This window comes from Scyliorhinus torazame, chromosome 1, assembly GCF_047496885.1.
Source record: "Scyliorhinus torazame isolate Kashiwa2021f chromosome 1, sScyTor2.1, whole genome shotgun sequence".
Lineage (NCBI taxonomy): Eukaryota > Metazoa > Chordata > Chondrichthyes > Carcharhiniformes > Scyliorhinidae > Scyliorhinus > Scyliorhinus torazame.
This window is the reverse complement of record NC_092707.1, coordinates 366,946,129-366,964,770: the sequence shown is the minus strand read 5'-3', so window position 1 is coordinate 366,964,770 and position 18,642 is coordinate 366,946,129. Positions and strand designations below refer to the sequence as shown.

The 18,642-nt window shown below is 48.7% G+C and overlaps 1 protein-coding gene across 1 annotated transcript in view; it reads left to right on the top strand.

The window, feature by feature from the left end:
• The window catches only part of lhcgr (luteinizing hormone/choriogonadotropin receptor), a 227,068-nt gene that overhangs the window by 130,498 nt on the left and 77,928 nt on the right, over positions 1-18,642 (top strand). Inside the window, exon 6 of the mRNA XM_072511287.1 lies at positions 5,875-5,949. Coding sequence (XP_072367388.1) covers positions 5,875-5,949 — 75 coding nt within the window. The remainder of the gene's footprint in view (positions 1-5,874; positions 5,950-18,642) is intronic.

Genomic DNA, 18,642 nt, shown 5'->3' with positions numbered 1-18,642 from the left:
AAAAGATGAGTTGATCAGCATTTTATTAACGTTGTCCAGGAATATGTTCTCAAACCTCAAAACTATGGAACAATTCCTGTTATTCCTTCAATCTCAGGCATTTAAACCCCAGGCCTTTTCATCAACTAAGGGCAATGTCTCAGCTTATCTTGCCATCTCTTCCATCCATTGCAACCTTGGTCGTGTTCCTATCTTGGACCTTCACCTTGGCTTCTTGTGAACAAAAAAATACTGATAGCCAAAATTAACTAATTTATTCTCCGACCATCTGGTATTTGCATTTTAGTTCACTTTTATTTTCAGCCTATTTTGAGAAGAATGTACAGCATTTTGCATGAAGTAATACATTATTACAGCATAGAATAGGGCCACCATTCACCCCATTGTATCTGTGCAGTCTCTGACTTATTCATTTAGGTCCTTTGACCTATTTATCCACTTGTGTTTTGCATTCTTGTTGCATCAATGTTTCGGCTGAAGTTTTCCATGTCCTAACTGTCGCTTGTGACAAAGTAAACACATTCTCCTAGCCTCTCCCTTCATTCTTTTACATTTGTGTCCTATGGTTGCCCACTCACCAACCAGTGGAAATAGCTTTTCCCAATTTATATTATATAATGTTTTTCCATTCTATTCAACTCATTTGAGCAGCTAAACCCTTACACTATTTAAAGATATTTAGGATAGATACTGAATCCTTATTCTTCAAATATATGGGCGCAGCCCTCCGTCCTTATTACACTCTCTCTCAAATGAGGCCGGTGAATAGCGGGAGAGGCCAAAAACGAGAACCGCGCCAGGCGATGCACCCAGCTCGCTCCCGTAGGCGAAATCGAGATCTCGCCGTAGCATGGCGAAAAACCAATTATCACCACTTAAGCTGTATTTCCATACAATTAACGGGAGCCACCCTATATCCAACGGCCTCTCGTCATTCAGCAGCCTCCCCAGCAAGTGCTGACGCTGTGGCACCGATTAGTACTCCTTTTTAAAAAGGTGAACCAAGCGGAAGGGCTTTAGTGGGGAATCGAGAAGGTGAGTATTCATCTTTGCTCACAGACAAAGAGCCCTGCGGTGCTGGGCTTGCTACCCGAGTGCTCGGTGGGGGGTGGGGTATCTCAGCTGGGGGTGGGGGACCCTCCACAGGGGTGGGCCACCATGGAAAGGAGGGGCGGTGGGGGGGGGGGGGCAACTGCTCATGGCACCACCATGCCAACCCCTGGATCATGTGTTCCTGGGGAAACCCTTGTCCCTGCCTGTCTGCCCCACCAACCACCCATAACCCCCACCGACTGCCAAGGCCTCTGGCCATGCGGCTGAAGGCCATTGCTAATAGGGAAATGGCAATCATGGTTAACTGAGCACTTCACACAACCCAAGTGAATTCCCGTGCACAGACAGGCCATTTAGCATGTGGGAGTCATTTCCTTGCATCCCAATCAGACCATGATGCCTGGACACTGTGCTTGAACACTGCGGGAGGCACACCGCACATGCAGCAGCCAACATCCGAACACCCAGGGATGGGACACAGCTCCGGGGACATCTCCGCAGCTGGCGGGTGGGTGGGTGCCACGGGGAGGGGGAGATGCCTGGAGAGATAGGCCAAGGGTTCGGGGGTCAGCCCGCATTGCGGAAGAAAGTGACAGAGACATCATACCCGGTTGTGAACAAAGGTGTTTATTGTGATGGCAATTCCCCACCCTCCCGATGGTGATCCCCCTCCCCACCCCAACACCTAGCTCCCTCACCCTATCTATCCACCACCGCAACCCCTCCTGCCCCAGTGCCCTCAGTGATCCTCGATGTGCTTTGCCCTCCTAGCTCTACCGCTACAGCCTGAGGATTCACATCTGAGGTGGAGGCAGCCAGCTGCTTACCACGTCCCGTAGCCTTCAGTGTCTCTAGCCGTCGTCCTCTGGGGGCTCTGAGGCTGGAGGGCCCCAGCTCACTTGTCGACGGCACATGCACAGCCGTGCCGCTCTGTCTCGTGTGAAGGCTGTGAGATGCGTCCTCACCATCGCCACTCCATGGGACGGGTCCAGGTTGGCTCTCAGCGCCACCTCCTCCTGCTTGATGCCTATAGGGCCCAGGGCTTCACTTTAGGACGGAGGGGCAGCTGGTTCGAGCCCCGGCTGCCCCTGCATCATCTGGCTCTGCCAGCCCTGGCGGTTCCCCATGGTACAGATGTGTCGACACCCTCAGCGATGCTCCTCAGTGACTGGGCCATGTTCTGCAGCGCCGCGGCAATGCCCACCTGCAACTGGGACAAGCTCCGCAGCGCCTCGGCCATTCCCATCTGAGAGCGCGACATGTCCCGCGGAACCTCATCAAGGTCACCTGGTACTGCGTGACATCACCCAGCGAGGCGGGCACTCTGTCGAGACCCTTAGCCATGGCCGTCACTGTCTGCGCAACGCCTTGGACACTTTCACTAATGGTGCCAACATCATGCACCAGGCTCTCCACTGTGGTCGCCACCCTAGCAGTGTTGGCCTCGGTGTCACGCATTGCCGGCGACATCTCATGTGCTCGTTGCCTCTGGGATTCTTCCAATCGGCTAGGGATCTGCTGGAGTGTCGCTGACACCTCCCTCTGAATGTGCCAGCTGCACCCTATCATCTCCATCAGCTCTGGAATGACCTCTTCCACAGGCTCAGCATCAGGCTGGCATCCAATTGGGTCCTGGGATCCAGTGTGTGTGTGTGTGTGTGTGTGAGGGGGGAGGGGGGGGGGGGTGGTGAAGGAGGGGTGGGGGCAGTTGAAGGGAGAGGATAGAACTGAATGCCCTATGGCTGATCCTCCTGGACCCTCGGGGGAACAGGACATCCCTCCAGGCCCCGAATCTTGGGGCTGATCTCCTCGGCATCATTGTTTCGAGCTGGCTGGGGTTGGCTGAGCAAGTGCAGCTTATGTGCTGCTCGACCTTGTTAGGAGGGGGCTGGCGAGGGCGGTGCCGGCGAATCAGCTGGTGAGCCTTAATTTGTGACGAGAAGCCCGTGAGGCCTCGTTAAGTGGACCAATTAACATTAAATAGCGTTGCCGAGTTCACTGGGCTCGGCGCTGGGAAGCTCCCGGCAATTCCAGCTCGCTACAACGTTTAAAAATCTTTCCCGAGAATCGCGCCCTGTAACTTCAACCCTTGTCCTGCGTAATTTGATTTGATGCCTATTAAGATATAGGAGATATTATATCAAAATTTGCAGATGATTTAAAAAAGAGAGCATGGCTACCAACTTTAGGAGATATGCAGGTTAATCTAATAACTTCTCCTGAAGTTGCGAACCAGGCTCCCTATTTTTATATTGGGATGAGTTTTCTGACTGTTCTCGCTGGCGGGATACTCCGGTCCCACCGACGGCGCACCCCCGCCTAGGGTTTCCCAGCTACAAGGGGTGCATTCAACAGGAAATCCCGTGACAAGGGCGGGACCAGAAAATCCCTGTTTACATTTCTCCAGTCAGTCCAGGAAAAGGACACCTATTATATCTGTATGCTACCGCTCAGCGGGTATCTGAAAAGACAATGGCAGATTGGTCTCGGTTTTTTGCAGAGTGGCGCAAAGCCGTCATCCACAAGGATGAATTCTTCCGCCCTATTTATAGCCACTTAGTCAAAATAAAGGTAAGGGGTGGGTCCCATCGTGTCACGCTGGCATGTCTCAATCAGAGCAACTTAGAACCCACCCCCCTGCCAACCTGGCACTGCCCCACCGAACCCCTCCCCCTCATAGAGCACACCCATGGACATGGAATCCTCACCCATGCAATACACCCCACATCATGGAACACTCCCCCGGCAGTCCCCAAGCAGTGGTGGGGGCAGTGTCCAAGCCACGGAGGGCTGTACTTAGCTGTGCACCTCCGGCAAGTTCTGCTCGCCGGATTCACGTCATGGGGGACTTGTGATTCACGTTGGCATGCCTACACGCCGACGTGAATAGACAATTTAACAGGGTGGACTATCAGGTTATCAAGCTACTAATGATATTTTAAATATTGAACATCGTGATACCTGTTATGTCATTGGCAGGGGACAAACACAGTGGGAAATCCTGCCATCGTTAAACCCATTTGGGAACTCCCGCCGTGGTCCTACCTCCGAAAACATAAGTGCAAAATCCCTCCCAATGTCCGATTCCACATGTACGCTGACAACACATCATCACTACCTCTCCCAACCCCTCCTCTGTCTCTAGATAGTCAAACAGCTTGATCGGCATCCAATAGTGAATGAGCATAAATTTCACCAACTGAATATTAGAAAGTCGGAAGCTGCTGTCTTCGGTCCTTGCAACAAATTCCTTTGCCTGGCCACCGGCTGCATCCCTCTCCCTGGCAAATGCCTGAGGCTGAACAAGACTGTTCACAAACATGGTGCTAGATTCAACCCCAAGGTGAGATTCCAGCCACACATCCACCCATTACAAAGTTCGCCCATTTCCACTTTGTCAACATTGCTCAAATGCTTCTTCTCACCTCTTTCTGAAACTCTCAACCTCACCTTTGTTTCCTCAAGACTTAATAATTCCGACACGCACTCAGTTGGCTTCCAATGCTCTACCCTCTGTAAAACTGAGGTTTCCAAGATCTTGCTGCCCGTGTTTTAAGTCACGTCAAGTCCTATTCATCCATCACCCCCGTGCTCACTGACCTGCAATTGTCTCCTCAAGCAACGTTCGATTTTAAAATTCTCCCCTTTGTTTTCAAATCTTTCCATGGTCTTGCTCCTCCTTATCTCTATTAATTCCTCCAGACCCACGACCCTCCAAGAAATTTGTGCTCATCCAATTCTGACTTCTTAATTCCTCCTTTTGGGTGATCGTTAAGTCCTACCTCTGTAACTTAGCTTTTGGCCATTTGCCCCAATATTTCTTCATGTGGCTGGGTGACAAGTTTTGTTTGCTAATGCTCCTCTGAAACACGCTGGTACATTTTATTAGTTGAAATGCGCTGTATAAATATAAGTTGTTGTTGTTTAACCACCACTCTATTTTTCACCTGTAACCATTTTCCTATCCATGCCATCACACTTTCTTTAATCGTGGGCACCTTAATAGTGTGAGCAATTCTCTTAATATCGTACCTTGCATAATGTATTTTGGAAATTCATACACGCAAGATCTACCGTATTTATTCAGTTATTTCCTGAAAAAAACTATTAAGTTGGTCAGTCATGATTTGCCTGTTATAAATCCACACTGGTGTCCGAATTAACCCATGTCTTCCTGCATAAGTGTTAACTTATCCCATATTATGATAAGGCACAGCATGTAATGAAGAAAACTAAGCACGTGACCATAGATGTCTGATGTACGAGGGTATTAAATTACTGGCGCTAGCTTGCATGGTCTGACGTGAGAACTTTTTAGATTGCAGTAATATGAAATGGATATACTGTCCTGTGCTCTCATTTTCTTTGGGACAAGCAATTGCAAAGTTAATTAGGATCTACATCCAGTATGCTGCATTGCTGGCGCAAAATCTTTTTTTTTCTGAGATAGAAAGTACTTTTTACTCTGCGAAATATCCTTTGGCGATTTCCTTTGTACATGACATCAGCTAAACATAAATCATTCCACCATGGGAACCGGAGTACACGAGCCATCCAAAAAAAAGGGAAAATAACACTAAATCTGGGAACTTAGAGGGATTTTGAACAATGTTTGCTATTGCTTTAATTTAGGAATTATTTTTAAAATACTTCTCTTTGCATGTATCTTCTCTTCTATCTTTTTGTAAACTTATATTTCTGTGACTTTTGAGGCCACGTGTAAGTTAAAATTAAACCACTTTATTGTACTTTGTTGAAGAGTTTTTTAATTCCCATAAATATTGAAATGAATATCAATTCATAATTATTTTCTTAAACCAGGAGCATTTGTAATACTGGAATAGGATTCTTTCCTGATCTGACACACATCCACTCAATTGCATTCAATTTTATTCTGTAAGTATCTTTACAACCTTATATATAATTTCAATAAATATGATGAGAGAGAAAGGTGGGATTCGTTTACCCTTGTAAAGGTGAGAGGATTCAGCACTGGTAATTGTACATTTTTAACTTTTCTTTCAAGTAGTAAGTAACCCCCAACCAAACATTGTGTGAAGCTTACAGTGTCGAGCTGCCATTGCTGTGCTTGAACAATGTGCCATAGCCCCAAACTGAGAAGAGTGCTGTCTAAAGAAAGCATCGGTGTGACCCTCCAAATCTTACATTGCCTTTATTACCGCCTCCTTCTCTTTTTATTCATTTGCAGGATGTGAGCATCACTGGCAAGACCAACATTTACTGCCTATCCCTAATTGCCCTTGACAAGGTGGCAGTGAGCTGCCTTCTTTTCTTTCAATAAACATTTTATTGAGGTATTTTTGGTATTGTAACAACAACAAAATAAACAATATACATGAAACTATAAACATAGTGCAAAAGCCATCTCCCTTCCTTACAGGTCCCACCTTTATTAACCCCCTACTCTAAGCTAAACTAACCCCCCTCCGTTGTGAGCTGCCTTCTTAATTACAACTCTGTGGCTTGCTAGGCCTTTTCAGAGTCAACCACATTGCTATGAATCTGAAGTCACATCTGGACCCAGACTTCCTTCCCTTAAGGCTATTAGTGACCCAAATGGGTTTCTGTGATAATCCAGTCGTTTTATGCCAGTTTTTTTATTTCAAATTTTATTGAATTATTTGATTTTAAATTTCCCAGCTGCTGTCGTGGGATATGAATTCATCCCTCGGGACCATAAATCCAAAGGACACTGGATTAGTAGCCCAGTAATATTATCACTATTCCCAGATTTTTTTTGTTGCCAATTTAAAGTCAGCTTTGTGCTGATGTTACTTGCCGACCAAAATGAAAATAATTCATTGTTGGGGTTTGGAATGCGCTGCCTGGGAGAGTGGTGGAGGCGGATTCCATAGGAGGTTTCAAAAGAGAGATGGATATATATTTGAAAGTGATTAATTTAGAGGGCTACGGAGAAAGGGCTGGGAAATGGGACTAGCTGGGTTGCACTTTTGGGAGCCGGTGCAGACACGATGGGCCAAATGGCTTCCTTCTGAGCTGTAAATAACAAACCAACAAATTTCACTTTGGGTCCTTGCAGTAGTCAGAGAAAGTAGACTTACAGTGAGTCAAGGTAAGGTCTCAGTGGTGAAAGGGAAGTATTAGAACATCTTGTGCCGCTAATACAAAGGGTGGTACTAGAGATCAGAAAGGTTCCCAGTCTTGTCTGTGCTGGGTTAATTGTTCTTAATGAGGGCATTAAAGGGTTACAATAGGCCTTTGGGCCCTAGGTTTTGCCATATTATCACTATTTGACTCTAAATCATACAATATGCAAAGTGAATGTCAGACGAGGACAGAAATTAGTTTGATTGCATTGGTACTTGTAGTGATAATGTGCCATGATGTGGAGATGCTGGCGTTGGACTGGGGTGAGCGCAGTAAGAAGTCTAACAACACCAGGTTAAAGTCCAACAGGTTTGTTTCGAATCACTAGCTTTCGGAGCTCTGCTCCTTCCTCAGATGAATGAAGCCACCTCCTCATTCACCTGAGGAAGGAGCAGTGCTCTGAAAGCTAGTGATTCGAAACAAACCTGTTGGACTTTAACCTGGTGTTGTAAGACTTCTTACTGTGATGATGTGCCAATATTTACTTTTGAACCTCCTAAAATAAATAAAAAGGAGTTGCGTTTATATAGTGGGTGGGATTCTCCTTTTCAGAGATTAATAAGAAGGGCTGGATTCCCCGATTTTGAGGCCATGTCCGGAGCATGTGTCAAGTCTTACGACCAAAAAGTCAGCGCCACCCCCGCACTGATGCTCCGCCCGGTGGGGGGCTAGCAGTCGAGCCACGGAAAGCCCCCGGCTTTACCTGCAGATACGGGCGGAGAATTGGTGGGTCTGTGGCCGTGCATGCGCATGGTGGTGACCTGCAACGGTCGCGCCGTACAACAAGGCGCCGGCCGCGCGCGAACCCGGCAAGCCAGATAGTGCCCCCTGTAACCCTCCTCGCCACCCCGAACCACCCCCCACTAGTTCCCCCAGCTCCCGCTGAAGCCCCCCCGACCAGCGGAACAGCGGCACAGTCTGCAGCCGCCACACGAGCTCCCCGAAAACTGAGAACACATGCGCCCTACGCCGTTGGGAAGTCGGCCCATCGGGGGTGGAGCATTGGGGGAGGGCCTCAGGTAACGTCCTGCGGCCGTCCCAATGGCGTGTGTGTACTCAGCGATGATGCCGTTTTTGAGGGGGCAGAACATCCGAAAAATGCGGCGCCCATGATTTTGCCGTAAAAGCGGATTCTCCGGCCAATCGCAAACGTGATTTCTGCATCGGCAATCAGAGAATCCAGCCATAAGTGTTGATGCCGGGACAGGGTGGGTGGGCTTCAATGACAGCAGAATTGCCGCTGGTCCCTGAGCAATTCCGGAACCGTTAATGGGCTAGCATCGACATCACGTGGAACAAGAGCAATTCCAATGAAAAACAGTGTCTGATTCGCCGGGGTCGGGATTGGCACTCGAGAGGCTGACCAGCAGCAGCCACATATTAGCACTCCACTCCGCGCACACACTCATTCTAGCCAACAAGATGGCATTGGTTGCGCTGGAGCCCATCCCGTTGATGGGCCTGCTGGGGCCCGAGGATACCTTGGGGGGGGGGGGGCCTGGGGGGAAACCCATGTGATCCGTGGCACTAAGTTCACAGTGGGCAGTCAGCAGTGTGCGGCAATGGTGGTCCGTGACCATCCACCCAACCCCATGGCCCATGTCCTGGGTTCGCACCCCCAGCTGCTCTCCCTGGCCCTGGCAGAAGCCTCCCGCCCAGCGGCACAACTGTCAGCGCAGTGTAGCGATGTTGGGCACTTTACGTAACCTCTCTCCCCCTCAGCAGCCCCGGCGCCTGTTTCCCGATTTTTAAAACCACAAGTGAAACTCGACATCAGTAATTCCTCCTATCGGAGGCGGAGTATCGCGGAGGCCCTGGGGAATACCAGGTCAGGCCTGCCAAGATATGCCAACAGTGTTTTCTGTACGTGAAGAGTAGAACGCATTGACGTTGCCATTGAGGCACCGGAGCCTGGCATTCTGTCGGACTCCACCCACGATTTTCACCTTGCGCGCAATTCTCCGACCAATCGCCTTTCCCGATCCCAGGGTCGGCCGACGGAGAATCCCACCCAGTGTCTTTCACAACTTCACGGTTTCCAAAAGCACTTCACAGCCAATGAAACTTTTGAAATATAAAAGGCACTGACTCTTTGGCTTCTGAGAGAGAGTGGAGTAGAGGAGAGGAGGCTGGAGTGAAGTGCATAGTAGAGCTAGAGAGGATAGAATATCGTTACAGTTAGAGTATAGAGATAGTGTTAGTGAATGTAGTTTAATATAATCTATCTGTTTACTGTAGCAATAAGTGTCGAACTTTAATTTAAGCAGTGTAAATAAATTTAGCTTTGTTGATGAACCTAGCTTCAAGTGTCTTTGTGAACACTACGCTTTCCATCCTGAAGTCAACCTCATAAAGATCACCACACCGAGGACCAAGAATAACAAAGTCCAGGAAGCGGGGGAAAGTTAAAGGTAAATCCATGCAATCCGTGGGCAAGAGAGAAATCGGTCGGAGACACAGCTGAGCAAGGACTGAGAAACACACGACACTGAGCATGTAAAAGCTTGAAGAGCCAGTCACACCATGACCAGCGAAGTGCAATGGAGGAGTTCTGAAGGATAACTGGAGTCTGTTTACCGGAGAAAACAAAGCAGAGATCAGCCAACAAGAGAACCGAATCCAGAGCGAGATGGGAACCAGCGGGAACAGATCAGAACTAGCTCCATTCAAAGTGAGAAATTCCCAATGGAGGTGCAGAAAATTGACGCCCAGGATTACTGGAATAAAGGAAAAGCAGCAGATAAGCATGGTAGTGTCTCATAATCTAGAATGATTTGCCAGCAAAAAAGTGACCTGAAGTTAAAGGGCCAGAATTTTCCCATTTTATTTTTTAATGCGTTGTGTTGGGTGGGAAAAGCGGAGAGCAGCCTGCCGGCTGCCTTGCCAGGTTCTCCCACCTTATTTTCAAACACTTTGTGAAAAACAATGGAAGAGGCAGGTCCCACAACAACATGGTGGTGGGGAGGTCTGAATGGACATGAACCGACAAGGTAACATGGAGGGGGGGAGGACTATGATAATTTTATTTAAATTAATGCAAATACTTTCCCCAACTTACGAGCAGGGATATCCCGCTGGCATAAAAGCCCCGTTGGGGTCCCGCTCGATTCTCCGCCCCCTCCGCCATTCCCGCTCCCTGAAAACAGGGATGGAAAATCCCCCTAAGTTTTTTTTTGCATTTTAGATGCGGGTGTCACCAGCATTTTCTTCCCATTTCCCTCTGACTGTTGCTTACTGGACCACTTCAGAGGTGCTATCAAGGAGGGAAATTAAGATTCAAAAAAGAACAAAGTCAAACTGGGGGCGGGGAGGGGGGGATTCTCCGACCTCCCAGCTGAGTGTTTCTCTGTGACAGGAGGCGGCGTACTATACCCGGGCGCCGGGAATCTCTGTTCCCGTCGCTGTCAATGAGAATTCCCACTGAATCCGCCCTGCACCACCAGGAAATGCGCAGATGGGTGGGCGCCGCTGCCAGTGAATGGTCGGAGATTTCCGACCAGGAGGCTGATTAGAGGCAGGCATCTGGGGAAATGATAGAACATACAGTGCAAAAGGAGTCCATTCGGCCCATCGAGTCTGCATTGACCCACTTAAGCCCTCACTTCCACCCTAGCCCCATAACCCAATAGCCTCTCCTAACCTTTTTGGACACTAAGGAATTAGCCTGTCGAATTCACCTAACCTGCATGTCTTTGGACTGTGGGAGGAAACTGGAGCACCCGGAGGAAACCCACGCAGACACGGGGAGAATGTGCAGACTCCGCACAGACAGTGAACCAGCGGGGAATCAAACCTGGGACCCTGGAGCTGTGAAGCGACAGTGCTAACCACTATGCTATCGTGCTGCACATGATGAGATGCAAATTCGCCGTTAGAGAGGTGGCATCAAACTTTGAAAACAATGATGAGAGCATATAGTCAAGCTCACCCTCATGATTGGGACAAAGGGATCCCATTTCTATTATTTGCCATTCAACAAGATTTAGTCCTTCTAAATTGGCCTATGGACATGAAGTTGGAGGACCACTGAAATTAATCCAAAGAAAAACAAAGAACAAAGAAATGTACAGCACAGGAACAGGCCCTTCGGCCCTCCAAGCCTGTGCTGACCATGTTGCCCGTCTAAATTAAAATCTTCTACACTTCCTGGGTCCGTATCCCTCTATTCCCATCCTATTCATGTATTTGTCAAGATGCCCCTTAAATATCACTATCGTCCCTGCTTCCACCACCTCCTCCGGCAGCGAGTTCCAGGCACCCACTACCCTCTGTGTAAAAAATTTGCCTCGTACATCTCCTCTAAATCTTGTCCCTCGCACCTTAAACCCCTCCCGTAACAGCCTCCCCGAACAGGCGCCGGAATGTGGCAACTAGGGGCTTTTCACAGTAACTTCATTTGAAGCCTACTTGTGACAATAAGCGATTTTCATTTTCAAACCTATGCCCCCGAGTAATTGACCCCTCTACCCTGGGGAAAAGCCTCTGACTATCCATTCTGTCTATGCCCCTCATAATTTTGTAGACCTCTTATCAGGTCACTCCTCAACCTCCGTCGTTCCAGTGAGAACAAACCGAGTTTATTCAACCTCTCCTCATAGCTAATGCCCTCCATATCAGGCGACACCCTGGTAAATCTCTTCTGCACCCTCTCTAAAGCCTCCACATCCTTCTGGTAGTGTGGCGACCAGAATTGAACACTATACTCCAAGTGTGGCCTAACTAAGGTTCTATACAGCTGCAACATGACTTGCCACTTCTTATACTCAGTGCCCCAGCCAATGAAGGCAAGCATGCCGTATGCCTTCTTGACTACATTCTGCACCTGTATTGCTGTATTGCCCCTTTCAGTGACCTGTGGACCTGTACACCTAGATCTCTCTGACTGTCAATACTCTTGCGGGTTCTACCATTCACTGTATATTCCCTACCTTCATTTGACCTTCCAAAATGCATTACCTCACATTTGTCCGGATTAAACTCCATCTGCCATCTCTCCGCCCACGTCTCCAAATGATCTAAATCCTGCTGTATCCTTTGACAGTCCTCATCGCTATCCGCAATTCCACCAAGATTTGTGTCATCTGCAAACTTACTAATCAGACCAGTTACATTTTCCTCCAAATCATTTATATATACTACGAACAGCAAAGGTCCCAGCACTGATCCCTGCGGAATACCACTAGTCACAGCCCTCCAATCAGAAAAGCACCCTTCCATTGCTACACTCTGCCTTCTATGACCATCTTGCCAGCTCACGCCTGATCCCGTGTAAATTCACTTTTAGTACCAGTCTGCCATGAGGGACCTTGTCAAAGGCCTTACTGAAGTCCATATAGACAACATCCACTGCCCTACCTGCATCCATCATCTTAGTGACCTCCTCGAAAAACTCTATCAAGTTAGTGAGACACGACCGCCCCTTCACAAAACCGTTCTGCCTCTCGCTCTAATACGTCCATTTGCTTCCAAATGGGAGTAGATCCTGTCTCAAAGAATTCTCTCCAGTAATTTCCCTACCACTGACGTAAGGCTCACAGGCCTGTAGTTCCCTGGATTATCCTTGCTACCCTTCTTAAAGAAAGGAACAACATTGGCTATTCTCCAGTCCTCCGGGACATCACCTGAAGACAGTGAGGATCCAAAGATTTCTGTCAAGGCCTCCGCAATTTCCTCTCTAGCCTCCTTCAGTATTCTGGGGTAGATCCCATCAAGCCCTGGGGACTTATCTACCTTAATATTTTTCAAGACGCCCAACACCTCGTCTTTTGGATCCCAATGTGACCCAGGCTATCTACATACCCTTCTCCAGACTCAACATCCACCAATTCCTTCTCTTTAGTGAATACTGATGCAAAGTATTCATTTAGTACCTCGCCCATTTCCTCTGGCTCCACACACAGATTCCCTTGCCTATCCTTCAGTGGGCCAACCCTTTCCCTGGCTACCCTCTTGCTTTTTATGTACGTGTAAAAAGCCTTGGGATTTTCCTTAACCCTATTTGCCAATGACTTTTCGTGACCCCTTTTAGCCCTCCTGACCTCCTTGCTTAAGTTCCTTCCTCCTTTCCTTATATTCCACACATGCTTTGTCTGTTCCCAGCCTTCTAGCACTGACAATGCCTCCTTTTTCTTTTTGACGAGGCCTACAATATCTCTCGTTATCCAAGGTTCCCGAAATTTGCCGTATTTATCCTTCTTCCGCACAGGAACATGCCGGCCCTGAATTCCTTTCAACTGACATTTGAAAGCCTCCTACATGTCAGATGTTGATTTACCCTCAAACATCCGCCCCCAATCTAGGTTCTTCAGTTCCCACCTAATATTGTTATAATTAGCCTTCCCCCAATTTAGCACATTCACCCGAGGACCACTCTTATTCTTGTCCACCAGCACTTTAAAACTTACTGAATTGTGGTCACTGTTCCCGAAATGCTCCCCTACTGAAACTTTTTCCACCTGGCCGGGCTCATTCCCCAATACCAGGTCCAGTACAGCCCCTTCCCTAGTTGGACTATCTACATATTGTTTTAAGAAGCCCTCCTGGATGCTCCTTACAAACTCTGCCCCGCCCAAGCCCCTAGCACTTAGTGAATCCCAGTCAATATTGGGGAAGTTGAAGTCTCCCATCACAACAACCCTGTGAAGCAACACTGTGCTACCGTGCTGCTGCAAACACTATGACACTTGAGTAGACTGATGGCTATACAAACTATCCCTTGGTCCCCAAACCTACATTACCTGAACTCTGAGACACCCCCTTTCCCAAACAACATCCAATGGTAAGTAGCTTTATGAGCTAAATCCAGCAAATAACTACAATCAACCAGAATAAAGTGGCCACCTCTGGGAAATAGTCTTCAGGTCCAGCGATGGCGGGAAATGGCTGCTTCTTTCGGGAGACTATCTGCAACCTGCTGCAGTTATGAAGTTAGCTGTCCCTCCCCTTTTTCTTTAGGTAGTGTTCTACAGTTCTACTATCTCTTTCCCTTTTGTGTTATTCGCCCTGTGGAGTTGGCTTTTGGCAGGTACGTGTCCATTTCTTTACCTCTCCACTTTGAAGCAGCCACCTCTTCTCCAGTCACACGTGTAAAATACCCGTCTTGCTGACCACCCACCTCGGCCCCGGGTTCTACACAGTGACACCGGCCGTATGGGTGCGCCCACCCCCGCACCCCACCCCCCACAACAGGGCACGGGGGGGGTTTAGATTGGTGTGGGATGAGGGGGATGAGGGGAGTGCGGGTTGGAGGGGGTAAGCGGGTGTGGGTTGCGGTGGTGAGGGGGGTGGGTTGCAGGGTGGGTGTCCACATGTGTCATGGGGATCCGCAACTGAGCAGGGTCTCGCTTGCTCGCCTGCTGCCGACCTCCGCGTCGGCAACCTCCCTTTCCTTCGGACTGCCAGCCACGTCCAGTGTCCTCTGCTCGGTGACAGTGATGGGCCGCAGGTCTGGTGGTCCCCTCCGGTCTTCTCCCGCTCCCGGCGGTTGTGCACGGCCTTCTCCTGGGGGTTGAGGGGGGGGGGCAAACACAAACAATGACAGTGTTAGACGGTCTGGCTCATGCAGCCCGGGGGTTGGGTAGATGATGGCATCAGTGACCAGGGCACCCGGCCATTGTGGCTGGCATGGGTGCTGGCATGTGGGGCATGGTGGGGCTTCGTCCGTCCGCTTGGGGGTGGAGGGGCTTGGTTATGGCTGTGTGGAAGGGTGGGTTTAGTGCCAGGGGCACAGCGCTGCCGTCTCAGTCTGGCCTCCCTGGGGGGTGGGGGGGGGGGGGGGGGTGGATTGTTTAAGTGCGGCTGCGGCGTGTGAGTCTCATGTGTGGCAATCATGCACCCGGCGAATCCGGTGCCGTTTCGCTTGGAACCGGTTGCGTTCCACATGGCGATGGTGCTGGCCCATTCAGAGTTGCTGAATCTGTGCGGCTGATGTGCTGTTTTTGCTGTCGTAAAACACCACTGTTTCCACGCCAGTGCTGTCATAAAACACCACTGTTTCCACGCCAGTGCTGTCATAAAACACCACTGTTTCCACGCCAGTGCTGTCATAAAACACCACTGTTTCCACGCCAGTGCTGTCATAAAACACCACTGTTTCCACGCCAGTGCTGTCGTAAAACACCACTGTTTCCACGCCAGTGCTGTCGTAAAACACCACTGTTTCCACACCAGTGCTGTCGTAAAACACCAATGTTTCCACGCCAGTGCTGTCATAAAACACCAATGTTTCCACGCCAGTGCTGTCGTAAAACACCACTGTTTCCACGCCAGTGCTGTCGTAAAACACCACTGTTTCCACACCAGTGCTGTCGTAAAACACCAATGTTTCCACACCAGTGCTGTCGTAAAACACCACTGTTTCCACGCCAGTGCTGTCTTGAAACACCACTGTTTCCACGCCAGTGCTGTCATAAAACACCAATGTTTCCACACCAGTGCTGTCGTAAAACACCACTGTTTCCACGCCAGTGCTGTCATAAAACACCACTGTTTCCACGCCAGTGCTGTCATAAAACAACACTGTTTCCACGCCAGTGCTGTCATAAAACACCACTGTTTCCACGCCAGTGCTGTCATAAAACACCAATGTTTCCACGCCAGTGCTGTCATAAAACACCACTGTTTCCACGCCAGTGCTGTCATAAAACACCAATGTTTCCACGCCAGTGCTGTCATAAAACACCAATGTTTCCACACCAGTGCTGTCATAAAACACCAATGTTTCCACGCCAATGTTTCCACACCAGTGCTGTCATAAAACACCAATGTTTCCACACCAGTGCTGTCATAAAACACCACTGTTTCCACGCCAGTGCTGTCGTAAAACGCCACTGTTTCCACGCCAGTGCTGTCATAAAACACCACTGTTTCCACGCCAGTGCTGTCATAAAACACCACTGTTTCCACACCAGTGCTGTCATAAAACACCACTGTTTCCACACCAGTGCTGTCATAAAACACCAATGTTTCCACACCAGTGCTGTCATAAAACACCACTGTTTCCACGCCAGTGCTGTCTTGAAACACCACTGTTTCCACACCAGTGCTGTCATAAGACACCACTGTTTCCATGCCAGTGCTGTCGTAAAACACCACTGTTTCCACACCAGTGCTGTCTTGAAACACCACTGTTTCCACGCCAGTGCTGTCATAAAACACCAATGTTTCCACACCAGTGCTGTCGTAAAACACCACTGTTTCCACACCAGTGCTGTCTTGAAACACCAATGTTTCCACACCAGTGCTGTCATAAAACACCAATGTTTCCACACCAGTGCTGTCTTGAAACACCACTGTTTGCACGCCAGTGCTGTCATAAAACACCACTGTTTCCACACCAGTGCTGTCAAGAAAACACCAATGTTTCCACGCCAGTGCTGTCATAAAACACCACTGTTTCCACACCAGTGATGTCATAAAACACCACTGTTTCCACGCCAGTGCTGTCATAAAACACCACTGTTTCCACGCCAGTGCTGTCATAAAACACCACTGTTTCCACACCAGTGCTGTCATAAAACACCACTGTTTCCACGCCAGTGCTGTCATAAAACACCACTGTTTCCACGCCAGTGCTGTCATAAAACACCACTGTTTCCACACCAGTGCTGTCATAAAACACCACTGTTTCCACACCAGTGCTGTCTTGAAACACCAATGTTTCCACACCAGTGCTGTCATAAAACACCAATGTTTCCACACCAGTGCTGTCTTGAAACACCACTGTTTGCACGCCAGTGCTGTCATAAAACACCACTGTTTCCACACCAGTGCTGTCAAGAAAACACCAATGTTTCCACGCCAGTGCTGTCATAAAACACCACTGTTTCCACACCAGTGATGTCATAAAACACCACTGTTTCCACGCCAGTGCTGTCATAAAACACCACTGTTTCCACGCCAGTGCTGTCATAAAACACCACTGTTTCCACACCAGTGCTGTCATAAAACACCACTGTTTCCACGCCAGTGCTGTCATTCAACACCAATGTTTCCACACCAGTGCTGTCATAAAACACCACTGTTTCCACACCAGTGCTGTCGTAAAACACCACTGTTTCCACACCAGTGCTGTCTTGAAACACCACTGTTTCCACGCCAGTGCTGTCATAAAACACCAATGTTTCCACACCAGTGCTGTCGTAAAACACCACTGTTTCCACACCAGTGCTGTCTTGAAACACCAATGTTTCCACACCAGTGCTGTCATAAAACACCAATGTTTCCACACCAGTGCTGTCTTGAAACACCACTGTTTGCACGCCAGTGCTGTCATAAAACACCACTGTTTCCACACCAGTGCTGTCAAGAAAACACCAATGTTTCCACGCCAGTGCTGTCATAAAACACCACTGTTTCCACGCCAGTGCTGTCATAAAACACCACTGTTTCCACACCAGTGATGTCATAAAACACCACTGTTTCCACGCCAGTGCTGTCATAAAACACCACTGTTTCCACGCCAGTGCTGTCATAAAACACCACTGTTTCCACACCAGTGATGTCATAAAACACCACTGTTTCCACGCCAGTGCTGTCATAAAACACCAATGTTTCCACGCCAGTGCTGTCATAAAACACCAATGTTTCCATGCCAGTGCTGTCATAAAACACCAATGTTTCCATGCCAGTGCTGTCATAAAACACCACTGTTTCCATGCCAGTGCTGTCATAAAACACCAATGTTTCCACACCAGTGCTGTCTTGAAACACCACTGTTTCCACGCCAGTGCTGTCGTAAAACACCACTGTTTCCAAACCAGTGCTGTCGTAAAACACCACTGTTTCCACACCAGTGCTGTCTTGAAACACCAATGTTTCCACACCAGTGCTGTCATAAAACACCACTGTTTCCATGCCAGTGCTGTCTTGAAACACCACTGTTTCCACGCCAGTGCTGTCATAAAACACCACTGTTTCCATGCCAGTGCTGTCGTAAAACACCAATGTTTCCACGCCAGTGCTGTCATAAAACACCACTGTTTCCACGCCAGTGCTGTCATAAAACACCAATGTTTCCACGCCAGTGCTGTCATAAAACACCAATGTTTCCACGCCAGTGCTGTCATAAAACACCAATGTTTCCACGCCAGTGCTGTCATAAAACACCACTGTTTCCACACCAGTGCTGTCATAAAACACCACTGTTTCCACGCCAGTGCTGTCATAAAACACCAATGTTTCCACACCAGTGCTGTCATAAAACACCACTGTTTCCACGCCAGTGCTGTCGTAAAACACCACTGTTTCCACACCAGTGCTGTCATAAAACACCACTGTTTCCACGCCAGTGCTGTCATAAAACACCACTGTTTCCACGCCAGTGCTGTCATAAAACACCAATGTTTCCACACCAGTGCTGTCATAAAACACCACTGTTTCCACGCCAGTGCTGTCATAAAACACCACTGTTTCCACGCCAGTGCTGTCATAAAACACCAATGTTTCCACGCCAGTGCTGTC